We start from the raw sequence: 27,319 nt of genomic DNA, 5'->3' as shown, positions 1-27,319 counted from the left end.
TCTCTATAATTATATAAATCATTTGGTAACCACAGTTACACGTATGCATGCAACAGTGTGGGATTTCTCCCTGAAAAACAGTTACAACTGTGGTGTTTTGCTTGTGTCTGTGATAGTAAATCCATTACAGACTGTGTTGCATATCAATTCCTTAGTGATCCCCTTCTGCAATATTCCACCTCTACCTGTTTGTTTCCTAAAGCAGAAGAATTACATGATTAAAACATATATTTAGTTGATATCCCCACAGTGTTATATCACAGGGAAAAATAATGCTGTATCAATATTTCCCCGAAATTGATTTCCCGTCTAGAAATGCATGTGACCCTAAGTAATTATTGAACCACAAGGACATGCATTTGTACTCCAACTATTTGGGCAAGCCATTATTCTTTGGGTCATCTGCAGTCTACTCAATGGTACTATTATGCCCTTCCAGTTTGTTTAACCAATGACTTCTTCTAATCTTATTCATGTTGCTCAGAGGGATCTTTGAACTATGACTATGACTTTTGGCAAAACCAAAATAACATATACTGGTGAAGAAGATTTTCTACATAGTAATAGCATGAAAGACAATTCAAAAGTAGTAGTCCTCATACAGTAAGTGTCTGTGTGTGAACAAGCTACAGCCTTAAAAACCTGTTTACAATTGGTATGGAATATGTCATTGGGAGGAAGTGTTCCAGTGATTTTATGTGGCGACCTCATGCTGCAATGGTGGGTGTTATTAAAAAGTCTAGCCAATAAAGCAATGACAGATTTTTCAACAATCCCGTCTTTCTGCCTGTCCTGTCAAATAAAACTGCCTTTCTCTCCATGTCTAATACCCCATTGGTTCACCTAAAGATTGATCCCTTTCTGTCCTGTTTCAAAAGGAATACATCACATTAAGGAGGTAATGGTACCATATCATGCACCCCCCTATTCTAAATTTTGCTTCAGTAATTCTAGGTATGTGTGATTTGCAAGCCTTTCTTCTCCATAATGAGGAGTTTAGTCTCACTTAAGTGTCTGTCAGTGCCAGTGGCTGCAGGTTGTTCAGTCATGAGACGGGTGGAGAGAAGCAGGCAGAACATTAGACAGGTGTGCATTCGATCAGTAGCTTTGAAGATATGTCAAGGTTAGTTCAAGCAGGTAGAAACCAGCTCTGCCTCCAATCCCCCTCTGCCCCGTTATGCGCTTCAGTAGAGCAACATGCATAGATCAGCAATGGAGGGTTTCAGAATGATAGACAGAAAGACTGACTGACAGACACTCGACTGACAGGCAGGGGCACATGCACACTAGACAGGTGGGAAAGAAAAAGGACATTGATCCGTGAAATGGGTTTTAGTCTTTGAGCAAGAGTTGATTACTAGGTGTGTTTTCACTCGGCCTTCTCTCAGTCTATCTGCTTTTCCAATTAGGAGATAAGACCGAGTCAATATCGAGCGTGTGTGTGTGTGCACGTGCGTGTGCATGTGTGTGTGCGGTTGTGAGTGAATCGGCAGGGTATGGGAAACTGAATGAATTCATCATTGCCAAGCAGGTCACCATTAGCTGAAACATGAAAGTGGAAACTCACTGATGGTTTATTTTCATTATTGTCAGCATTGCAGTCATTAAGTGTGTGTGTGTGTGTGTGTGTGTGTGTGTGTGTGTGTGTGTGTGTGTGTGTGTGTGTGTGTGTGTGTGTGTGTGTGTGTGTGTGTGTGTGTGTGTGTGTGTGTGTGTGTGTGTGTGTGTGTGTGTGTGTCTACAGTATAACACTTTCCATGACCACACCTTTCAGACAACTTGACTTTTCCCCATTTTTTTTAGATTCTGACTGCAACATATTTATGAGAATGCACACAGTGTATATATAGAAGTATGTGTACGACGTGTGTGCGCGCCTGAGTTTAATGTTGTAAGAGTGATGCAGTTTAATCACAACCAGTGTCCCCACCCATTCTGACTATCCCACAATCCACTGGCTGGAGAAACAGCCTGTAAGTCATTACCCTGCTTTGCGGTTGCTCCAGCAACTGTTTGGATACACACGACTCACAACCACTCCTCAGTTTTTAAAATCCACATCATGTGATGCTATGTGTCTGCCAACACGTTGTTCTGGTGGACACACAGAAGTCTTGTTTTCTGTTAGCCGCACAGTGTCGATTGTGTCTGAAAAGCGTTTGTGAGAAGAGATAAATGAACTGACGTACGGAGTAGAAACACTCTTAAGGATGTCTCTGTTTTTACAGTGAATCATCATGTGCGATCACCAACCTCCCTTGCATGCACACTAGTCTGACACTCACTGACACTGTGTATGTGGTATTAAACATGCTCCAGAGGCAGCTGCAGGATGCAGTATATTTTTGACCTCCTGTTCTCCGTCGCTGTTACATTCCTTCTGTCAGAATCAGCAGCAGAGAGAGGAAGCTTTCCAGCGCTCTGGATGATCACTGGGTGGGAGGGAGTTATCATAAGGGATCAGATTCCATTTGGCTGTCAGAGGAAGGAAGTCACAAGCTGGTTTCACTTTTGTAATGGAATAGATTTTGAGCAGCTCACTGAGTGTCTTTTGATGCAAATGCTTTGACTGTGAGAGACTTTAATGAGGCTGCATGCAGGTATCATGGCAGGCTGCCATGTTTCTTCATCTACAGAGGCGTGCCTCTGTCTCCCGTCAAACAGCGAAACACACATGTGTGCCATGTTTGCATTTTTTAGTAACATTTAACATTCATTTGGAATTAGTCCATGTGTTCTGCCATCTGTTGTGCAAATCAATCCATCTATAATATGTGTATTATTCTAAATAGAGCATGCTTTTGGAGCTATTTTGGTCAGTGAGATGATAATGAAAGACTTATATGTGCCTTTAATAGGGGATATGATGTGATGCACTTTTGTAATATTACAAAAGGGTTATTCCCCCTGAGAATCCTTTTGAGATAGATTAAAAAAAAGCCACATGGGATGTGTGCAGCTTTACAATAAAACGGTGATCAGAAATATGTACGGTAATTTTTCAAACTAAAATAAACTAAACCTTCATCAGTGGCTGCCTGGGAGATACAAAATCAATCTTAAATCCATAACTAGGCTTTGGAAAGTGGTCATTTGTAATTTAAACAACACAACTGTTGTACTTCATGGCCTAAACAAAGCAAATCCATCAGTCATTTTCAGGGAATATTATGAGACTGATTTAAATAGCTTGTGACGCTAATATCCATCTTCTTTTGTCTCCACTCATGCTGGCTCTCCTCCTAGACGTTTGCATCCCTGTGTGTCTTTCAGTAAGAGAGTTTGGTGTGTGTGCTCTACACTGCTACCATAATGACTCTCGCACTAATTAGCGCCACTAATCAACCGTCATCGTGCTGACCCGCTATTTCTGTCTTCCTCCGTCTAAATTTGGGGATACAAACTCGGCTCATTATTCACCATCCGTTTTCACTGTTTGAAGTCGATAAAAATCTGATTTTTCATGAGGTCATAAGCGATGAGCTGATTAATGCTGTGATTCCATGACTGACTAATGTGGTTTAGTTGATGTTTAAGGCCCAGCTATTTGCCTCTTGTTCAGCTCTCTCTTGTGTGCACTCACTTTAGCTGCAGCTCTCTGTAGCCGTCTCTTACAATCAGACAGAGACTGGATTGTGATGTCTCTACTAGAGAGTTTTTTTTTCTCAGTTTTCTCACTCAGTTTCGTCTGTGTTCAAAGCCTCCAACTTCACTTCTTGCACATGTGAGTGTCTTCCACGCGTGTTGGTTTTGGATGCAAGTCTCGCACTTCCTCTTGCTGTCGTTTTTAGTATCATTCCACATCGAGGAGACGTTTTTTTTTGCCATTGAAGATTTGATTCTGATCGTTTCATTTTCTTTTTTGCAGGTGCAAGAACAAGTTATACCCCGATAACCTTCCTCGTACCAGCGTGGTGATTGTATTTCACAACGAGGCGTGGAGCACACTGCTGCGAACCGTCCACTCCGTCATTGACCGTTCTCCACACACACTGCTGGAAGAGATTGTCCTGGTGGACGATGCGAGTGAAAGAGGTACACACACACACACACACACACACACACACACATGAACACACACACGCTGCAGATAATTCCTTCAGTGCTTGTGGCTCTTGTTTGAGGTTTAGCCTATTTTTTTAGAGTTACTGTATGATTTTGTTGAGATTGGTGCCCAACAGCCAGTCAGCATATATGGTCTATGTGTGCCACTCCACCCTGTGCAATGCTGCTAATCCCTGTTTGGGGGAGATTAGGTCTTTAATTCACCAGCCGCAGGGATTACACTCTGTTATTACCCTCAATCCCCCCCCCTCCCCCCCATCCGCCAACACACACCACTATTTCACCCTATGGGACCTCAGGTTGGAAGGTATAAATCAGATGTGTGTGCGTGTGTGTGTGTGGTCAATGCTGGTAGAAAGCATGTCGGCAGGCATGCTTAGACACATTTGCACAAGCACATACTTATCTTTGATCTCTGCTGCTACATGAGGAATCGTCTGGAGGAGTGGCTCATAATCCATCTTCTGTTGTGTGTGTGTGTTTTTGTCCGTCTTGTGTGTTTATTGGATTGTTTTATTGCATATATGCGTTTATTTCTATGTTTAAGAATTCCTAAAGCGGCAGTTGGAGCAGTATGTGCGAAGGCTGGAAGTCCCTGTCAGAGTGGTGAGGATGGATGCGCGGTCTGGACTTATACGCGCTCGCCTCAAGGGAGCATCCATCTCCACTGGCCAGGTGTGTGAGCACATGCACATACGTGACAGCCACCACACAGTCACCTGCTCACCATACGGTGTGTCGGCTTTGTCTCATATTTTCCCTCTGTTTCCAGGTCATAACCTTTCTGGATGCTCATTGTGAATGCACAACAGGGTGGCTCGAGCCTCTGCTCGCCCGCATCAAGCAAGACAAGTAAGACACACACACACACACAAGGCATACACACCTACAGCAAGCATAATAAAATATCAATAAACTATTGTTCAGCCTGCAATGGGCTTGTCCTTGTGTTTATTTGATGCTATCGTACATATTCTTTGTTTACTGCTTCCCAAAAATGGATCCTCGAACACACACACATACACACACACACAGGGTTTAAGAGGGTGTGATGGCTGGTGGGAAGTCCCAACACGATCCCTTGTTTATATTCATTTGGTTCTAAAGGTGCCACACCTTGCAGATGAGCACTTAGTCGTGATTGATGAGCACCCAAGGTTCTGAACAGAAGGCTGATGAAGGTTTGTGTGTTTGTGCTTGCTCTAGGAGAACAGTTGTGTGCCCCATCATTGACGTGATCAGCGATGATACGTTTGAGTACATGGCAGGTTCCGACATGACTTATGGCGGCTTCAACTGGAAACTCAACTTCCGCTGGTACCCTGTTCCCCAGAGAGAGATGGACCGCCGCAAAGGAGACCGCACGCTGCCTGTCAGGTAGGCGATGCAGCGGGCCGATCCGGGTTTGACTTGCCTTTTTGAAGCATCTTTTAGCTACTTATTTAATCATCTTTCAGCTACTTATTTAATCATCTTTCAGCTACTTATTTAATCCCTACCAGCTCCAGGGCTGCTGTTGTGCAGCTGACTCTTACCCCTCTCTGTTGGGTCAAGCGTAAAGAGAATTTGCCAGGAGGGATGAAATTGAATCATTAGTAAAATACCACATGATCATTCACACTAAATGTGTCAGTCAACTGTAAAAAATAACGTATTGTCTGTGAGCTTTAGAATTGCTGATAGGCACTCACAATGGATGTGTGCAGAGTAACCCTACTTCATTTAATTAACCATAGTTAATAATTAAAAAATGCCATTACTGTGTAGCTTACCTCAAGATGTTTACATAAGATTCAGTTTAGTTTTGTCCCTTGAATAATTTCTCAGGCCTTGGAACTAAAATCAAGAGCCTATTTTTGCCTGTCTATCATCTCTTCTTCCTGCTCTTGTTTCGAAGCACGCTTGACGTCATTATTCAAGGTCACACATAATATATCTTATGTAACAGTCTGCCCCTGTTTTCGGTTGTTTTTCCCAGTTGGGTGTCTTGTAACTGGCCCAAAAACTAAAATGGGTTGTAGGGTCAGGGTAGGCAATTAAAAAGTGCTTCAGACGAATGATATGTTTTACGTAAATCCTTTCCTGTTATGAAGTAGTTCTATATTACTGACACGATTTCAAAGCCATTGCACAAAAACAAGCTCTCCGAATGAAGCTTTTTACGGGAAAAGAATAGAATCAGTTAGCAAAGAGTAACTAATGTGATTTCACCTTCACTCATGTCCCTTAGGTATTAAATGACGAGTATCATAAATGCCTTGAGAGGTTCTCTTTATTAGAAAATGCAGAGTAGGTTACAGGCCTGATGCTGTCGCAGTCGGAGAAGCCTCATAGACGACACACGAGGAAACTTCGACAGCTAAACGGGTTGTTTTGGGCTCATCGTCTACCATGTAATTTACAGTATTGTGCAGAAGTCTATTATCACCTGGCAAGTTTCTCTTATCCAGTTATTGGATCTAAAAATAAGTATCAGACGTCTAAAGGAGACTTATGAAATGATAATGTGTCAATTAGATGCTGTAATTCCTTCAGACAAAAAGAAAACTCACCACAGGAGGGGGGGAAACACATTCTTGGTACAAATACTGCCCTTTATTAGTTGATTTTGTTGTAGCAGTAAATGTCTCAGTGTGGTTAACAGACATGTAATAATGTAACTCTTTGTAAGTGATGGACACTCACTGCTTACATGAATCTTTAATTAGCAATTGTTTTGCGCTGCCATGTACATCTTTGGTTTTACTGTAATGTGTTTGTGTCTTGTAACAATATTGATTTTAATTGTTTGCTGAAGAGTTTAGCGATCTATGATATGTTTACAGTAAAAAGTGCACATATCCATTATTGATATTGCCATAAACCACCTTTCTTTAGTTTTATAGTGTGTGTTGATCAACAAGCTAGTATTTGCGTTTGTATGTGTGTTGTGTGTTGGTAAGTGGACTTGGATGTTTAATGAAAGCAGAAAACATGCCGTGAAGGAAATAAGGCTGATCTACCATGAAGGAAACCATTCTGTGAGGGGGAGAAATGGGGGCAGAGCCTAGAGGCCATTAAACACTGACAACACCAGAGCTGAGCACAAAAACAGACTGAAAAAACAGGAAAAACAGTGAAGAAAGTGGTGAGAGTGCTGAAATGTAAAACTGATTGGATCTGTAGATACTGTGTGACCTTTAGAAAGCAGGTCTTCAGTGAATTAACTGCCACTTGGCCAACTCGCTCTTAATTTACCCCGCTGGCCCGTCTCTCTCCAGGACTCCCACCATGGCAGGAGGCTTGTTCTCCATAGACCGAGATTATTTCCAGGAGATCGGCACGTATGACGCGGGCATGGACATCTGGGGTGGAGAGAACCTGGAAATCTCCTTCAGAGTGAGTAAACACACCCGCAGTCCATGCACTGGCAAGCATGTCGGGCTGCTCAGGTTCAGAAAAATAAATGCACATTACTCTCGTTAGTTTGACTAAATTGTTGACCGTCATCCTGACTGGCGTTCCATCAAAATTATTCAGACTATCACAACACAGACAGGACCGAAGTGCGTCATCCATCGCCCAGGAGAGGCCTTACAGTGGGTCTATTCTACACAGGCCACTTTACGTGTTGATGCCAAATGTGTTGTGATGCACAGATTTGGCAGTGCGGTGGGACTCTGGAGATTGTCACATGCTCTCACGTGGGCCACGTGTTCAGAAAGGCAACACCCTACACGTTTCCTGGTGGAACAGGACAGATCATCAACAAAAACAACCGACGCCTGGCAGAAGTCTGGATGGATGAATTTAAAAACTTCTTCTACATCATCTCTCCTGGTGAGTGCGTGTTTGCACTGACGCATGTATGTGATCATGTGTGGAGTTTAATCTCCGTGGCAGGTGTGATCTATCCATTAACCCGGTGACAGTGTGGTGGTGATTCAGCGGTGCGGGATAGGGGCTGCAAGTAATTTCACGCTACAAACCATCTATTGACTTGCATGCACACACAGATACACAAGCTGGAAAACGAGAGACAGCCAAGAGCAAAGCAAAAGTCACCAAATAGAAAATATTTTTGGGGTAAATGCATTTACACATCGTCTTTCTGCCTTTCTGGACAAAGCACTTTCACGGATGGTGGCAGAGCCGCCATGTAAGGCGCTGGCCTGCCCATCGTGAGCGACTGTGGCTTTACTGCCTTGCTCAAGGACACTTTAACATGTGTTCAGGAGGAACAGGGGAACCACCAACCTTGGAATTAAAGGATGTCCACTCTATCTCTTGAACCGCAGCCGCTCCATACCTCCCGGTTTAAATGTAAAGCACGTCTTTACTCTGAACTTTTGTTTAGCAGGGTGCAGCTTCTCCACAGGGGGCGCTGTACTGTAATTGTCAAAACTAGTCCTAAACATGCCAAATCTGCTCGACCTACAAGAAAGGAAAGTAACAGTTAGGATTTATCGGTAATATGGACCAATGATTGTTAAGGAAAGTGCTAGCTACCAAGTAGAGATGTCAATTTTCCTCTATAATACTATTTGAATTTCATTCCATATTTTTTTCTATATTCAAATTATATTTGAATATTTAATGCTCAAATTCAGCCTATTATTCATATTAACTACTCTACACAAGCTCATACATTTCCAATGCAATTATCGGCAAAGTGGTTGTTTTACCCCCTGTCCACTAGAGGGCGTTCCAAAACCATTACCAATACATATGTTGAATTAGCAACAGCTGACAGCTTTATGTGCTTTTGTACTCTTTCTACTTAAGCATTGACACACTTTAAATGACGCTTACATGGAAAACTGAATGTAGGAGCCTCTCAGCAAACACTGGACTGTATGAGTTTGTTGATGTCTGTGTTTGTGTCCAGGTGTGACCAAAGTGGACTACGGTGACATCACGTCTCGCACGTCTCTGAGACAAAAGCTTCAATGTAAACCCTTCAGTTGGTACTTGGAGAACGTCTACCCAGACTCTCAGATCCCCAGACACTATTACTCCCTTGGAGAGGTGAACTCCTTCACACACTCACACATACACTCGCCGACTCACACATCAACAGATGTTGTTATTTATTCTTCGTAAGACAGACACACGCACCTGTGATTCCCTGCCGTCAGGCTGAAATCCAAGCCGACTCTATGAATCTGAATCTGTTTGAAGTAAGGGTGAGGGTTTCACGTTCAAGTAATGATTTGCTTAATGTGGTTTCTGCTCAGATCCGTAACGTGGAGACCAACCAGTGCCTGGACAACATGGCCCGCAAGGAGAATGAGAAAGTCGGCATTTTCAACTGTCACGGCATGGGAGGCAACCAGGTATCTGAGAGGGGGAAATCAATACTGATGAAAAACCATTTTTAAAATGAGTTTGTGTTTGGACTGACCACCCGTAGGGAATGTCATTGTGTAGATTGCCAGCTGGGCAGCAGGCAAAAGTAGGGACATCATATGTGTGAAGACCCTTAACATCCCAGACTGGTTCTAGGGACATGGAACGTCACCTCTCTTATGGGGGAGGAAGGTGTTTTCAAACCTGGACTCTGTTTGTGTGGCATGCAGGTTTTCTCTTACACGGCCAATAAGGAGATCAGGACAGACGACTTGTGTCTAGATGTGTCCAAACTAAACGGACCCGTCATGATGCTCAAGTGCCATCACCTCAAAGGCAACCAGCTCTGGGAGTACGACCCCGCGGTGAGTGGAACATACATGTTTGGATGTATGCCTTTATGAATGCATGGATTTATGTATTCACATACACACCAGTCTTACTTAAACAGACTAGAAGCTCATATATTCTCAGATATTCTAAATGCAGCATGACAATACATATTTAAGAACATCTGTCAATTCAATTAGTGGGATAAGTAAGGATAGTTTAAGGGTTGTATATCCTTCTTGACTCATTACCAAACTACTACAGCATGTCTCAATGTATGACATTGAAAGAATAATCTACATACATATGGATTTGTATTTTTTTAATGCCCTTGTGAATTCAAATGAACTGGTCAAAAGCCTGATTTGCACCCCCTCACAGACACTCTCTGTGCTTCCCCAACGTGCAGAAGCTGACCCTGATCCACGTCAACAGCAACCAGTGTCTGGACAAGGCCAGCGAGGAGGACAGCCAGGTGCCCAGCGTCAAAGACTGCACACACACACGCTCTCAACAGTGGCTACTCCGCAACGTCACATTACCAGAGGTCTTCTGACCACATTCTGCACACTCACAGACACACATACTCACACACACAGCGGCCCAGAGCAAGCAATCAGGGGAGGAAACATGTTTAGTAAAATTGGGCACAAGGAAAGGAAAGACTTCCCACGAGGGGATTCAGGAAGAGAGGAGGACGGATTGGACGGTACTACCTCTGCCAGAGATCAGAGGGAGGAGTATGCTTGACCCTCCTCGGAGCGAGAAAAGAGGAAAGACTCCCTCAAGGAGACTATGGCTGTTGTTTTACGTTCGTTTGTTGCTTTTTTGAAGAGATTTTAACCGCAGAGAGCGACTCGCTCGCTGGAATACGAGACTGGTCAGTGGAGTCGAGGCTTGCACTCACAGCTTCCCTGGACAAAGCAGTCTGCCCCTCAACTCATCACTTAATGTTTACTGACGGCCTCTGATGAGAGAGTGTGTGCACTTACGTGTGTGTGTGTGTGTGTGTGTGTGTGTGCGTGTGCGTGTGTACTCTGCAATGAATGTATGCTTTGAGAAGGGGGCTGAATTCCTTGTTAATTTCTTTTTTTTATTTAATTTTATGATGGATTTTAAAAAATGAACTCATATGAAGAAGGGTGTGTGTGTGTGCTTGTGTGTGTGTGTCTGTGTGTGTGTGTGTGTGCGTGTGTGTCAGAGCCCCTCCTACAGTCTTGCAGCAGTGTGTGTCTCCCTCTGGTGTTACTCCTCAGCATCTTATTCCACAGACTAAAGCCTCCCTGCTGAGGAATTTCCACGGGACTACACATTTTTAAAAAAAGAGAGGACCGAACACAAGGACCTGACGTCTGCCATCCGCAGAGACCTAGAGATAGAAATATGATGTTTGTGATATCTTGAGATTTCTATGTCAAGTTTTTACATGGCTTTGTCCGTTTCTACAGTCCTGTGAGAGTGCCACAGAGCAGTAACCCTAGTCTGTCTGTCTCTGTTGTCTTTAAAGATGTTTAACATAGAGCTTACACACACACACACACACACATGTAATGTCCAACTATAGGGAACCATCCCAGAAGGCACTACACACACGTCCTGTATACACATAGGAACACGGCTGCACTGGCCTCATACTTTGATCCATTCTGTCATATCGTCTTCTCGATAACCTCATAAGAAATACACTCCAAGGGCTTCTTTCCTCCAGTGGAGTGTGTGGATGGATACGTGTGTGTGTGTGTGTGTGTGTGTGAGTGTGTCCTCAGTACTAATCCCCAGTCCATCAACTACGAGGACAGAGACTCCTCGCTGCTGGACAAACAGTAGACTAGCATAGACTGACGTCAGATCAGCGCATACCTGCGTCCATTGTAAACAAGAGAAAAGCTGCTTTTTTATTTTCTAAACACAGCCGAGTCTCTGCACTCTCCTGAGGACATATCTACGGTAGGAAAGGAAGCCTGGAAATAGTTTTTTTTTTAGAATATCAAGGAGTCGTCGCCGAGGTGTGTAAGGAGACTTAATCAGGGACAGAATAATAATTGTAGAGAGCCGACGGGAGTGAAGAGTTGGAGCTGTGGATTAGGAGGAGTGCAACGGCAGCAGACATATCTTAACAGAACTACATATCTCACAGTGCAAGCTCACCTGCAGCATTTCACTACTCATATCCCAGTGAGCCAGACGGCGAAACCGTTACATCAGTGGGGCATTTTCATTTCAATCATGCTTTCTGTATTCTTTTTTTTTTTTTTTTTTATGCATCACTCCTGCGAGTCAGACCAGGAGAGATGATTTCAAAAAGGTTTGAACCATTCAGGCTTCCTCCAGTGGAGGAGCGGTTTACACATAGGACACTGGTTCATCTTGGTTAGTGAGAGGAGGACGTCGACTGACTTCATGTCTGAGCGAATGACTGCGTGGGGACGATGTGAACGTTTTTCTGATTGTGAGACAGAGGGAGTGTAAGGCTTGTTCAGATTGTTTTTTTTGGGGGGGGGGGGGGGGGTTGAAGTTAACTGACATGTCCAGGCTTCCACACTGAGCTGATCCAAATGTAGAAAATAAAGGTGAAATGGTTTACAGAACAATACATTGTGATTTCTGCCTCTGCCTGTAAAGTGCATGTTTTGTGGATTATTCCGACTCGTTGACTTGATCTGTTGGATTATTCATGAGTCAGGATTAGACCCACTGAGCAACCAGGAAGACCTTTTCATACACATATTTAAGAAAATATATGATTCTCTGCTTTTGTTTTCTGAAAGCATTTTGGATATTGTGATGATTTTGTACTACTACAGATTACAAACCTTCTAATTTAATGAAGTCTCCAGGGAGGCCAAATAAAGATGTTTCAGACTCCAATTTGAGAACTCACATGTCGGTCTGCAGAGTTCCTCTGCTTCCTCCTCATCCTCGATGAAGACTAATCTGCTCTGTTCATCTGAGAGGAGTCTTCCTCTCCGTTCACCCCGTATAAATGAAATGGGAGAGTCCGAGCTGAGCTCAGGAAGACTCCGTGCTGGTTTAGGTGCTGCAGACTTCAGAAGGACCACGTGGAGTCTTTGATCTGAAGAAATGGGTCAGCCGAGTCAGACGGCGGCCCGGAGGGAAACTCCCCAGAAAAGATGGAATATCGAAGCATGTTCATATAAGAGAATTTCTGAATTTGGACGCGTGTTCATCTGATGTAGTTTTATTATTTCATCAATCCTTGTTTATGAATTTGGCTTCAATATTCATTTAGACTCTGGTTGAGTTCATATGTTGCATTTTTGGTCAGATTGGTTGATTGTTTTCTCAAAGAAATGCATTTTTACATTTCAGATGATGTAATAATTACAATAATCAGCAGTTATTACTAGTCATGAGTAAAGCTTGTAACAAGTGGTCATTATATTGCGTAGCAATGCAATAATTTGTAAGAAAAAGAACATCAGGAGGTTAAAGCCATCTAATGGCTTTAATTAATTAATATACTTTAACAGTATACATTCAGCTGTTATCTGCTCAGACAGTGCTGATTTTAAACAGCTGAACCTGAGTGCTTCACGGAGGCTTATAAGATGTATTATCATCTGCTCCATTTCTCCTTTCTTCCTATGAATTTCATAAAGTCTCCGACTGGAAAATGGTCTTTTTAAATCTAAATTCTGCTGCTACGTTGGGTATGTTCGGTGTGTGAAGTCACCTGGTTGGTTGTGCATTAATTCAGCATCAGTAAATAAGGATGATGACTACATGCTTTGTTTCTGTTCCTAAAACATCATCTTCAACGTCGTCCCGCCTGCATTGTTTCTGTCACACAGACTTTACACTTCAGCACTAATTATCCTACATTGTCTGTTGTCCCACATTCAGCACAGATTGACTGTATATACCTGTCAGTTTAAAAATAGTGTATGCCATCGTTAATTTATAGCAGATTGAGAATGATATCTTCTATTTCCTGTGACTAAATGTCCAACATCTTAGTCATCTAAATACCGTGTGTATGATGAGTTTGTTAAACTGGAGACTGCAGAGATGCCTGGCTTTACCAGCAGCTGTACTGTAGCTTTCTGGATTTATTCTATCCATCTGCCCAAAGCCTCACTGACACACTGACCATCTGTAAAGACTAGTGTTGTTTTTGGCGGCCTGTTTTACTTTTAGTTTTAGTCTAGTCTTTGTCTCAAGCTATCATTTTAGTTTTTATTAGTTTTAGTCATGTCCATCCTATTTTTAGTCTAGTCAAGTTTCAGTCGACTAAAAGTCTGAGCATTTTAGTCTTATTTTAGTCAGAATTGTCCATGTCAATGAAAACTGACTAGTCTAATTTTAGTCAAAGATTATATTTAGCCAAACCCATTTCACAATTCAAACAAGGTTATCTTATTGTTATATTATTGTTACCTTATACACTCAAGAATACATCTATTCCAGACACAGAAGACGCTCTGATTTGAATTAACAACATATTATTTTACCAACCAAATATGTTATTACATGACCAGCATTTTCGCGTCTCGTCTAGTTTTCCTCATATAAAGGATAAAGGTTCATTGACGACGATATTTAGTCATCATTTTCATTAACGAAACCAGATAAACATTTCATTTTGTTTGTTTTGTTTATTTATTTGGATCTCTTTTAGTCCAATTGGGCTATTCTTCCAAGAGTCCATAGCATAAAAACATTACAGAATACAATACAATATAACTGAAACACAATATAGAACAGACACAAACCAAAAAACATACATTACAACACATGAATGGCATTATACACACAAAACAAAACTTATACACTTAAACTTAAACATGTTTTGTTTAAAATGTTTTTCTGGTAAATTCCTAGTGAGATCAGGTAAACAATTTCATAGCTTTACAGCCCGAAAACAAAACATTACCAGTTACAAGCCTAGTCCTGGGTGAAACATAATCACTTGTGCTAGCTGCTCTTGTGCTAACTAAATGTCTGTCTTTTACCTGCTGGAATCTGCTTATCAACAGTTTTGGCTTCTTTTTAACATGTAAGTTATAAAATAATTTAAGAACATTTCTAGCTATTATATCCCTGATATATGACCACTCTAGTTTTTTGTATCGCTCTTCAATAGGGGTATCATTTGGACATCTAAGAATAATTCTTGCAGCCTTATTTTGTGCAGCCTGGAGTCTACTTATTTCTCCCACTCCAACATTACCCCAAACGGCAGCACAATAATTCACCTGACTGACAATTAAAGCGTGGGTCACTTGTCTTAATATTTTTGTGGGTAAATATTTGGCTATTCTACCAACCATAACAGCAGTCTGAACCAGCTTCTTACATTTAATACAGTGTCAAAAAATGGCAATAAATATTACTAATATTTATACTTATTTGACTCTTTTTCTTTCTCTTATAACTGCAGCTGTATAACTTCCCGAGGGATTACTAAAGTATTCCGATCTGATTTCCACAGATATTTATGAACAAATACAGATAAATGCGAAGGAGGTCGCAAACTACAAATAGCCTACAGATCGCGTCTAACAGGATGTAACTTTTTCTATGATTTCCTGTCAAATCTTCGAAGGCCGATGGAAACTGTCTGACTGGAGCGCAGCGTTTAGGCTCCGCCTCCTGCTGCTCTCGTCTGCTTTCCAGGCGAGGCGCAGTTCATCTGGAACGAGCCTACTAATAATAACGCGACTAAACGAGACGAAACAACGTTATAACATTTCGTCTCGTCTCGTTTTGGTCAACGAAAATGAAGACACGTTTTAGCATAGTTTTTATTTTGTAAACCACGTTTAGTCTCGTTTTTATTCGTCTACAATATTGCATTATACATTTAATTATCGTTATCGTCACATGACCAGCATTTTCGTTGCATCTCGTCTCGTTTTTCTCATGTGATAAAGGTTCGTTGACGACGATATTTCGTCATAATTTTCGTTACGTTTACGAAAGCAACACTACCCTGCAGGTTCCTCCCCTGGTGGTGAGCCCACAGGATGGCTGAGAAGCGGTTGCCATGTCCCTTCTTCGGGCTGTGCCCGAGCGGGCTCTGTGGCAAGCCCGGCCTCCAGGCGCTCGCTGACAGGCCCTCCCTCCCCAGACAGGGGCCCCGGGGTTCCTCCGGGCTGGGTCACTCCTCTTCTTCCTCGTTTAGACATGGGGTCTTTTGAACCATTCTTAGTCCGGCCCCCTAGCCTGAGACCAATTTGCCATGGGAAACACTAGCAGGAGCACAAAGCTCCAGACAACACAGCCCTCAGGGTCATAGGGACACACAAACCTCTCCACCACGGTAAGGTGATGGTTCCCGGAGAGGGTTTTTTTTTTTTTTTTAATATATATATATATATTTCACATGGAGTGTTTTTTTTTTTTTTTTTTGTATTTTAGTTGTGGGAAACCGGAGCACCCGGTGAAAAACCCACGTGGACAAGGTAAGAATATATCATATATATATTTGGGGCCAAATTGGTTTGTTTGAGTAGTTGTGGGAAACCGGAGCACCCGGTGAAAAACCTACGTGGACAAGGGAAGAATATATCATATATATATTTGGGGCCAAATTGGTTTGTTTGAGTAGTTGTGGGAAACCGGAGCACCCGGTGAAAAACCCACACGACACAGTGCAATTCACTGTGCCACCCTTATTTTAAAATATTAATATATATCTGCATTATAATTCCTAAAAAATAGGAATTATAAAACAGCATACATTATTTTTGGGCCAATTTGGTGTGTGTGTATGTGTGTGTGTTTTCATCAGTGTCTATGTCCCGTGAAGAGCTTTTTAAACCATGACTTCTTCTTCTTCTTCGGGATCTGGCTCTGAGCGTCGTCCAGCTGGGACCTCAAGGAGCTTTCTGTGTTCTTCAACTCCTCTTCTTTTTCTTGGAGAGCCTGTCTGAGGCTCTCAGTGGCCTGAAGGAGAGATAACTTCTCCTCCTGGTCACTCTTGAGCTGAGCCTCATAGGAAGCTTTGTCTTTCAGGCCCTCCTTTACCAGGGAGTCTCTCTCCTGCCACCATACCAGGCGGTCACTCGCCAACTCCTCCAACGACTGGACACGTTCGGTCTTCAGTTCCTGCTCTGCTTTCTGCAGAGCATCCGTGAGATTTTTTATTTTCTCCTCCTGGTTGCCGATGATTCCCTCAGGGAAGTCTGTGACCAGCTTTGTGTCCTCGTCGGTGCTGGTTGTGTGTGGACTTTGAAGGGAAGCCTGGGGTTTCTCCAGGGCCTTCTTAGTCTCCTCAACCCGATGTTGGAGAGCTCCCTCCACCTTGCTCAACTCTTGTTGTAACTTCTCCACATTGGTTTTAGCAACTGCAAGGAGCTGCTGTTCAGCACTGAGCTGCAGACTGCTGGCCTCCCTTTCACGTAGAAGGGCCTCTTTCTCTGCCTTCATATTCTGCATCTCAGCATGCTGGTCCTTGTTGATGGAGATCTGCTTCTGCAGATCGCTCTGAGCTTTTTTCAAACATGCAGATGGAGGGGGGCCCTTTTTAGCCAAAGGGCGACTGCTAGCCTCCCATTGACGTTGAAGGGCCTCTTTCTTTGCCTTCATCCTCTGCATATCAGCATGCTGGTCCTCGTTGATGGAGATCTGCTTCTGCAGATCTCTCTGAGCTTTTTGCAAACATGCAGATGGAGGGCGGCCCTTTTGACTGCTAGCCTCCTTTTTACGGATGAGGGCCTCTTTCTCTGCCTGCATATTCAGCATCTCAGCATGCTGGTCCTTGTTGATGGAGATCTGCTTCTGCAGATCTCTCTGAGCTTTTTTCAAACATGCAGATGGAGGGGGGCCCTTTTGAGTCAGAGCTATATTCAGCCGAGCTTTCAACTCACTTATCTCCATTTGCATCTGTCTGTTATTGTTGCAATCTTGAGTCTGATCAAGGAAAAGCTTCATCAGGTTTCCATCGACATCAAGAAGAACTCTCCCTTTTATTTTGCTGGAGGTGAGTCTCGCTTTGTCGTCCAAAGTTTGTACTTCTGCCTCCATTGAACTGTCATAGAAGCTAGTTGGGGTAAAAAAAAAGTCAATATCTGCCATCTCTGTGTCGTGCTGAACCAAGGTGTTCTTGTTCTGGTAGTTGCTCTGTGCACTTTCCATCACCACAACTTTGTCACTGAAGTACATTGGCTTCTGACTGTAAGTTGTATAAAGAACAACATTGGGCACTTCTTCTTATAGATTTCCACTGGCTTTGATCTGGGATGACATCAAGACATCAAAGATCAAAGATTCCATGGTGTTCCAGGTGACATGTTCTGTGGTTGCTATTGGATACCGGTGTGATACCCCATAGTTGTGAGGTGTTCTATATTTACAGTGTGTGTCCAGAAGATAAGGGGGGGGGGGGGGGGGGGGGGTTAATCATTTAACTGTTTGTAATTCACTTATGCAATATAAATAGTCAGACAGAAATATAAATATCTGGCAAGTTGTTCAGAACTGTCTGTGGTTCTGCTACATACTGTAGGTGTCTTCAGCACCATATTTTGCCACGGTGACTCACAAGGTGAAATAATACAAAAAAGTATGTCATAACATACAGTCAAGTATCAAGACTTCACAGAACAGACGACGCCGTCTGACTCAACGCACACAAACACGGTACAATACAAAAACTTGTATTTAGATTTGGTTTATATTCAGAGTTAAACAAAAAAATCCCACCTGCAAGCTTTTCAGTATTACAGCTCAACCCTCCACTTTAACTGGCCTGTGTGGTGGAAATCAGTTTATGATTTCCTGGTGAGAAATAAGAATACTACTACTAACAGAGCTTTGAGTAATTCATTAAATAAAGAGTCCGAAAACAGGCTAGCAGACAAAGTAAATCCCCGTTTACTATGACTAGTTTTAGGACACACTATACCAGCAGTTCTCAAAGAATTTCAGGAGCCACACAGGAAACGTGCACACATAAAAAGAAAACATCTCGTCTCCCTTCTTCTACGCTTCATAATAAACCTGTGTAATGGCTGTTAAAAAGGGTCTTACATTTAACTCCAGGATTTGTGCTTATAACCTTTAACCTTTACTACCCAACAACATAAAGTAGGTCAAATGAGCAATAATAATACAAAGCAACTGCTGGTTAAATGATGGTGTTTATTGTATCAGTGCAGAATTTAAGAAAACAACAACAGTACCAAGTGAAATCATTTAGTTAAACCTGTAAACCATTGCCAAACCAAACAACCCAGCACACATCACAGCCTTCAGACAGCAGACACAGACCATCCAAATGTTGCATTACATACACAATTCATCCTAACAGCTTCAAGTGATGGTAACTACTTTGTACTCTGTTCATAAAAGTATTCCGACTGTAGTTACAGTGTGAAGCACGGGCGGGATGAGTTGGGTAGAAAACATGGAGACAATTGACATAATCGATTTGAGGTGTGCGAGTTCAAAATTCTGATGAATACACAACACGCTCGAAAGTGCTCACAGGAATACTCAGTCAAACTTGACAATATCAAGTTATTCTGAGTGTAAACATGCTTCAATTCTGACAGATCAGCTAACTGTTAAAACTGTCTAAAAAGAGGTGAAGTAACGGTATCGTAGCCTGGTTCATGGGTCTTTGTCAAAGCAGAGACCTGGCGTTGCAAACTCACAGCTTCTATCACTGAAACGTGAACGACACATTAAGTTAAACTAAATAACAGTCAGTAACTCCTTATTTGAGCCAGACGTGAGGACTTCTATGGCAAACCTCCACGTCACTACCTCGAGAAGAGAGGTAGGGAATGCAAATACTGCAAAACCACATAGTGTAGCTGAAAACACCGCCAGGGTGTGCAGGGCGGAAATCAGGGGCTTTGTAGATAAAATATACCATCTTTCTATTCACAACAAACCGCACAGTAAGTTTAGGCTTTTTCAAAGCATTATAAAATCAGTTTAGGCACTGGAGTTCTGATGGATAGTGTGGCGGGCATCAACATCTCCGTCATTCATAACCGCCATGCCCAATGTGATGTCATTGGTCCATGTTAGGGATTAGAATGAACGCTCGTCATTTTAGGGTCTTGAAGAAGAGCGACTGGTGCCGTACTGCTCAGAGAAACAGCTCTGGTAAGTGTGATGGGAATTTTTCATTTAGTAGTTCATTATAGTATAATTAGTAGTTTGAGTAGTTTTAACTCATACTATTCCATGTGTGTCATGAGGTAACCTGTATTCTGCACTTATGTCACGTCATGCGTTACATGAGTTGTGAAATGCATCTTGTGACACCAGCACAGCTGGCAAGTCAATATGGATCTATGGACACTGATGAGTGGTTCAAACACCACATTCTGGACAAAGTTCTCCGTCTACACAAACAACAGAACAATGCTTCTCTGATGACACATCACAAACATCTGTATAAAAAGCCCTTCTCAAGACTGAAGAATTGGTCAGACTCTTAAGGAGTCTGCCCCTATCTGGCCAGATAGTTTGCTCTGAAGCTGTATGTCGGTGATGCGGTCCGCTTGGACACCCTGTTTGCGAGGGCTTTGACTTATTAGACTTTGTCTGTTTACAGTCTGTCTGTAGCGACTGCTAGCCTGTTTTGGACTCTTTATAGAATAAATTACTAAAAGCGCTGTTAGGAGTTGTATTCTTATTTCTCATCAGGTGATCATAAACTGATTTCCACCACAAACTTGGCGACGAGGATGGGATTGGACGTGTGATCGGGACTCCGTTGGATGGACAGGAGGCCGTATTCCTCCCCAAGGGGTGAGAAGCTGCCCTCCAGTGGAGCCCCGATTGCCGATCCAATCCAGTTGAAAGGACAACAGAAAACGCGGTGAGACATTTTTAACTGTCTAAAACAGCCTACAGAGTCAGAGCGAAAGATTGTTGAATACGTATTTCTCACAACCACTGAGAGTTGTTGACAGACGTGTCATAGTTAAACCTGTATTTATTCGTTAGTATACGCCGGTGAATCCAGGTAATTAATTGACGTGCACAGCGGGTAATAATGAGACAGATAACTAGGGATGGGCAACCGTTGTTGTAAGGGGAGACAAGCGCGAAGAATGAAACGGGGAGCCGTGGTTGCAGCGTTGTCTTGGCCTTATAGATTTCAGACCGGTTGCAGCAAGGGATCCCAGGGGGGAATATAGCGCTAGCGGTAAAGTGTTGAAAACCGCAGGAATGAGAACAGTACTGTAAAGAACAGCAGAGCTCTTGGAGGTACATGAACAGCACGGATTTGTATTCACTGATACCAGTGGATGGAAAACCCTGTGCTGTCCCAGGTTCCTCCTTCACTATGGACCACTCATAACTATGATGTGGGACGCCGCACTATTGATAGTGCACCCCAAATTGTATTATAGGCTGTGCCTTAAACAATACCCACTCAAACAAGAAGCCATGATGGTATAAAAATTATATTGGAATCTTTATTAAAATGAGGCATTATTGTTCCATGTGTGTGCACACCTATTTTCCTAGTCAGTAGCGCTACTTAAAAATTTAGACACAAGGCTAGCCTGGGAAAAAACTCCAAATTGTAAAAGAAGTAATCTATTTGAGACATGTGATCACAAGAGGGGCAAATTCCTCTCTCTCAAATGTATTGCAGCAATTCAATCCATGCTGAAAACAATTGATGATGTCATACTGTAGGTAGTGGATCCCAAAATGACTTAGAAAGAGGTAAAACTCTGCGATCGTACCATTTATAAATAACTTTGCTTTGCGGTGTAAGTAATAATCAATTAAGACAGTTGAAGGTTCAACTGAGGAGAATGGAGATAACTTGTGCAGCTCAATACACAACTCTGTCCAAGTGAAAGCAGAGAAAGATTGTGCCATTCAGAGCAGACTGGGGGGCATTTGGGATGTGGAAATGTGAGTCAGAGAAAGAGAGAGACAGAAAGAGAAAGCATGTGATACACAGTAATGCAGCAGGAGATTACATGCAGGAGCAGTCATTACACTGCACCTCGCATGTAAACGTAGGGATAGACAGAGATTTTGAGAAAGTATGGTATGAAGTACAGAAAGAACCAGAAAAGTTATGTTTGAAGCATTTCTATTGGACAGATGAATGTTCTGCTGTGTCAGTGACTCCTCCCCTCTTGTAAAAAGAGAAAGACGAACATGGCACCGCAGGCCGTGTGATGTATTCAATGAGCGTCGGAACTACGATTAGCTTAAATTTGCCGTGCATCATATACGTGTTGCTGTGTACAACGACGGCCTTGTACGAGCAACTACCGGCTTTTTATCTGCTTCGGGTCGACGTTCTCAGCTAAACTCAGCTTGTCTAGTAACGCATCTTCAAAACGTTGACGTAAATAAACACAAGGTACGGCGCACGCATCTCCCCCTCCCACCTCGACTGAAATGTGATGCCGTCGGCATAGGTTTCTGATGTTTTTAATTTTGCAGAACGTGTTGTAAGGACAAATGCGGTTCAACCGTTTGCATAAATTAAATGGGTTTAGCCACGTACACCAAAACCCTACTCAGACGTGACACTTGCTGTTTCCCATATTTTGCATGCTCAGCTTCCTCCCACAGTCCAAAGGCATGCAGGATGGGGATAGGTTAATTGATGACTCTAAATTGCCCGTAGGTGTGAATGTGAGTGTGAATGGTTGTTTGTCTCTACATGTTGGCCCTGTGATAGACTGGCGACCTGTCCAGCTGTACTCTGCCTTCGCCCAATGACAGCTGGGATCGGCTCCAGCCCGGCGTAATCCTGAATACAGGATAAGCGGTAGATGGATGGAGAAAACATCTCATCAATCTGCTCAAAGATGGCTTGGATATCATACAACATTGATGGAAATGGCCTTCATGCACAGATGAAAGCTCCACTTCCATCACCACCTAGTGCATTCCAGCATCACTTGAAGACTGGGGGCCCTAGTTTCGTAGACCAGGCGCAGTCAGCTTTCAGCGCACCTGCGCCGCGCCGACGGGGTGTGTCCGCCTGGACTTTGCAAGTTTCGTGCACCGCGCAGGCTCGCGCAGGCACACCTCCCGTCTCGCCCACCGGCGCAAGTGGGAAAGAGGGAGGAGAAGAAGGCGTGAGTGGGAGACGAGGAGGAGACGAGGCGTGGACTGGGATTAATACAGCCGATTCAGATCTTCACCAATCAAATGAGCTCCTCTCCTCACCTTTAATGCGTTAGGGGAGGTTCAGTGCAAGTTCCGTCACTTGACAACCCGATGACAGAAGCATCGCCGCCGCTCCCACCACGCTCATTACGCGCTGTGCGCGCGTATCATAATAATAACAATGCCCATATTATAAAAAACAGGAGAGAGAGAGGGAGATGTTTTGGTCCGAGAGGCTGAGTTTCCGTTACGCGTGCCATCCGCCTTTGATCTGACGTCAGATGTGACGGGACAATCTATATAGATATAAATTCACGTGTTGATTCAATTAGTTGCATTAAATAGTGTTTGTTGTGATTATTTATTGCATTTAAATGTGCCTGGAACTGTGGAAACCTGCCTGTGAGGTCTCGGTGACGTGTGCGCACTGCGCGCAGTCAGCCAAACTTCCACTCCGCCAGCTGTGATTCGCATTGAATCAATGGACTTTATTTACGCCTTGCGCCTTGCGCCTGAAGTAGACCAGGTTGGAGCTGGCGAGCTTTCAGCGCAGTCTCGGCGAGGCTTTTTGCCACGAAACTTCCGCTACGCCAAGCTGAATCTGTGACGCCTCCCCCTGCTGCGCCGCCACACCCATCTTGGCGCAGGCGATCCACCAAACTGCCAAACTGACCGTGCGCAAGGCTGCGCGGGTCGAAACTTGCATTGCGCTGGCTCCGCCACCCTGCGCCGCCCTGCGCTGCGCCACGAAACTAGGGCCGTGGGTGATCATCAAAAATCACAGGAGAAAACCCTGGAAGCAAAGACACTACACGGATCCCTTCCAAGTTCTCCTGACCACAAAGGTGCATTCAATGCAAACATTCCAAGTCCGGAGGGAGAAGATCCTCTCACTGGTTCGACTAAGAGGCAAGGATGAAATAACACCTTCCTCCACCAGTAGCATGCCAAGCTCCAACAAGTGACAGCTGTGTCACCACCGACAGTGAGTAGTCAATCGCATCACCACAACCTAACACCCCGGTGCGAGGGGAGGAGTGCAGATTGGGTCCTGCCCGCACTCCGAGCTTCAATACACGTCAAGAAGGTGTGACAGTTGTGGTGACGTAGGAGACGTTCTCTGTCCAACAAAGAAGCCATGGCACCCTTTCAGGTGGCGTGGTTGGAGTTTGAGAGAAGAAGCATGTGTGTTACTATCACTAACTAGTAATGGCACTTTTCCTCATCTGTGAATTACAGCCTTTGGAAAAGTCCTCCACAACAACAAAATCATCCACGAAGATGGTGACGACGATGATGTGTTCCCAGAGCTGCCTCAGAGTGGAGAATATCTTGTCAATGGCAGACAAAGGAACACAGGCAAAGACAAACAGAGGAGGAGAGATACTATGAGTACAGAAATCAATCGTACGACCAGGAGGTATGGTTATGACATAGAGGAGGAGACCAGCAGTAAGAAGGAGTCTCTGCAGGTCAAGTCTTCATGGTCGGAGTCAATGAACCAGCTGATAAGGAAACTGGACCAACTTAATCTAGACATAGAGGGGGCTCTGAGTGCAAACTCCTCCCCCTCCGACACACCCTGCACCCTAGGATGCTTTTTCAAAGTCCACGTTACAACAAGCCCTGGATGAGCGAGTTCTCCAAAGACCAGACAGAGGGAATCATTGTCTCCCTGAAGCTCACTGTGGGAACTGGATGAAGACGTTCACAAGCGGGAAGCTGTGTGCTTGCAGGAGCCTGGACACTCATTCTCAGCAGAGCACCCGTGGACCCAAGTCCACAGGTTCATGAAGCAAAGGGTCTGTGCCCTATTCTCAATCTGGACTCCAGTCCTCTACTCACTATCCTCGCAACTGATCTTGATTTCAGGCTGAAAGTCCTGGATCTCCTACGCATGGTGAAGCACAAACCGAGCTCCATCACCTTCTCACACTACAACCGTCCCTCCGGATCTGGTGGACATTCTTTTATCAATGAGAGTTTGGACGATGAAGTCTTCACTGAAGGAGCCCACAGAAAAGGAGAAGATCAATGTAGAGGATGAGAAGACGGCTGCAAAAAAGCTAAGGATGACAAAGATAGTGATGAGGATTGTTTGTAAGGAATGAAATCATGTGTCTTCTATGAGTTAGAAGGACAGCAAAAGCTCTCAAGGACCTAGAGTTGTTATGATGTGATGTTTTAAATCACTGTGAGTTTACATCATTGATGTCTCGCTCTTAAAGTCTTTGTGTACTAAATGAAGTTGTATGCTTAGCTGTTCAACTGTCTTTTGTGTTTGTCAGAGAATGACAAAAAGGGAGAAATGTGATGGGAATTTTTCATTTAGTAGTTCATTATAGTATAATTAGTAGTTTGAGTAGTTTTAACTCATACTATTCCATGTGTCATGAGGTAACCTGTATTCTGCACTTATGTCATGTCATGTGTTACATGAGTTGTGAAATGCATCTTGTGACACCAGCACAGCTGGTAAGTCAATATGGATCTATGGACACTGATGAGTGGTTCAAACACCACATTCTGGACAAAGTTCTCCGTCTACACAAACAACGGAACAATGCTTTCTGATGACACATCACAAACAACTGTATAAAAAGCCCTTCTCAAGACTGAAGACTTGGTCAGACTCTTAAGGAGTCTGCCCCTATCTGGCCAGATAGTTTGCTCTGAAGCTGTATGTCGGTGATGCGGTCCGCTTGGACACCCTGTTTGCGAGGGCTTTGACTTATTAGACTTTGTCTGTTTACAGTCTGTCTGTAGCGACTGCTAGCCTGTTTTGGACTCTTTATAGAATAAATTACTAAAAGCGCTGTTAGGAGTTGTATTCTTATTTCTCATCAGGTTGTTGGGACCTAACCGTTAGGACTACACAATGCGGCCTACAAACAGGGCCGGCCCTAGGACTTTGGAGGCCCTAAGCAAGATTTTGTTTGTGGCCCCAAAACGAGCACAGGGCAACCACCAAATCACACGCACTGCTCGTAATTGAATTAAAACATTAAAGCCAGACTCCTATTCATGTTATTGCTTGGCCTGTAGCTACAACACATACTATTGATGTGATGTGTGAATGAGTGTATACCCCAAGAAACTATCATTCACATTATACACAGATGTTAATTATTGTTATAGTTTATTTTTTTCTCTTTTCAAGTATAGTGAGGGGGCTAGTGAGCTTTTGACAAAAATGTGCATCCTAAAATAAAATGGATTGACTATATAATATCACAAAAGAGTTTTGCTTATTTGACACATTGAACTGCCTGCAAGAGTCTGTTCATAGTCCATTCTTGATTAAAAGCTGTGTTTTCACCGTCTACTTTCCACATCTCTTGACACGCAGCCAGCAGAGAGCCCTCGTCATCCCCGCCCCCAGCTGCAGTGTTGAGATTGACTGCCCGGCTAGCTTACAGGCTAGCTTGCTTATGTATTATTACGTTTAATAACCCCCTGCTTATAAGTGTTGCCGACATATCGGACACAACACTAAAGTGCTCTCACAATGCTATTTTTTTTTTACAATAGCTGCAATGCAGCGTGCTAGCAAGCAAAACGGCAGATGCTCCAGTTAATTCACTGAGATTAAACAGTCACATTATAACATACCTTTATATTGTGCTCTTCTCTCCATCTCCATCTTTTTTTTCTTCCGTCCTTCAGCACCACACTTAAATTTTCTTTTAGGAGCCATAATGCTGTTTTCCCAGTCAGACCAGCAAGTATACAAAGCCAAGGGCTTAATAAAGATCGGAACGTTACATTACCCATAATGCCCCGGCTGCGGTGCCGTGTCACCATGGTTACGCACGAAGCAGCAAGTCACAAACTGACTTTATTGGTTTATTTTTTCACTCCTGTGTATTTTCCCTGTATAGTTTGCTAATAATACGTCAGTTTAAATTGATATGTTACCGTGATTTGTTGTATTGGAATAAAGAGAGGGACAAAATGCAAAACACATTGATCGTGTGGCCCCCTCTAGTGGTTGTGGCCCTAAACAACCGCATAGAGTGTTTATGCCAGCGGCCGGCCCTGCCTACAAAGCCTACACAATGCGGCCGGACAAAGGAACAAAGGAGATAAAAACTACAACCACCATTTTAGTGTCACCTCCACCTGGTCGCGAGATCTGACGTCACACAACTGGTGCCCTATTGGCTGACAACTGCATGGGACTCCAGGGGGTCCCCCGGACCAGCCGTGAGCTATAAATCCCGGCGCCACCAGAAGAACCTCCTCTCTCCAACGTAACTCGCGTTACACCAGGAGGTGAAGATTACGTCTGCAGCGTTTTCCTTTGTCCTAGGCCGCAGTCTTTCCACCAAACTCGCTGGACGAGCAACAGACTGTTTTACCCCTCTTTTTCTCTACTCGTTTTATTTTTCTTTTGTTTATCATTTTGGATCCCGAGGAGACCACCGCGACAGCGCGACTCTCCCGTTCCCCGCGGTAAGAAGAAAAACTTTCTTCGTCCCAGCTGACAGCAGAACGGATAACTCGACCCGTCTTTGTCTGA

The 27,319-nt window shown here is 43.5% G+C and overlaps 2 protein-coding genes across 3 annotated transcripts in view; both read left to right on the top strand.

The window, feature by feature from the left end:
* Positions 1–12,563, top strand: part of galnt1 (UDP-N-acetyl-alpha-D-galactosamine:polypeptide N-acetylgalactosaminyltransferase 1) — a 38,410-nt gene extending 25,847 nt beyond the window's left edge. For both annotated transcript variants that reach the window (XM_084027637.1, XM_084027636.1), the window contains exons 5-14: positions 3,869–4,035; positions 4,613–4,740; positions 4,838–4,917; positions 5,272–5,442; positions 7,326–7,443; positions 7,704–7,884; positions 8,933–9,072; positions 9,282–9,380; positions 9,624–9,758; positions 10,133–12,563. In XM_084027637.1, coding sequence (XP_083883763.1) covers positions 3,869–4,035; positions 4,613–4,740; positions 4,838–4,917; positions 5,272–5,442; positions 7,326–7,443; positions 7,704–7,884; positions 8,933–9,072; positions 9,282–9,380; positions 9,624–9,758; positions 10,133–10,279 — 1,366 coding nt within the window. In that variant the 3' untranslated portion in view covers positions 10,280–12,563. The remainder of the gene's footprint in view (positions 1–3,868; positions 4,036–4,612; positions 4,741–4,837; positions 4,918–5,271; positions 5,443–7,325; positions 7,444–7,703; positions 7,885–8,932; positions 9,073–9,281; positions 9,381–9,623; positions 9,759–10,132) is intronic.
* The window catches only part of stx17 (syntaxin 17), a 300,626-nt gene that overhangs the window by 98,880 nt on the left and 174,427 nt on the right, over positions 1–27,319 (top strand). The window lies entirely within an intron of this gene.

The sequence above is a fragment of the Eutrigla gurnardus genome, assembly GCF_963514095.1.
Source record: "Eutrigla gurnardus genome assembly, chromosome: 14".
In the NCBI taxonomy this organism is placed as follows: Eukaryota; Metazoa; Chordata; class Actinopteri; order Perciformes; family Triglidae; genus Eutrigla; species Eutrigla gurnardus.
The sequence above is the reverse complement of the archived record's forward strand: the minus strand, read 5'-3'. Positions and strand labels throughout refer to the sequence as shown.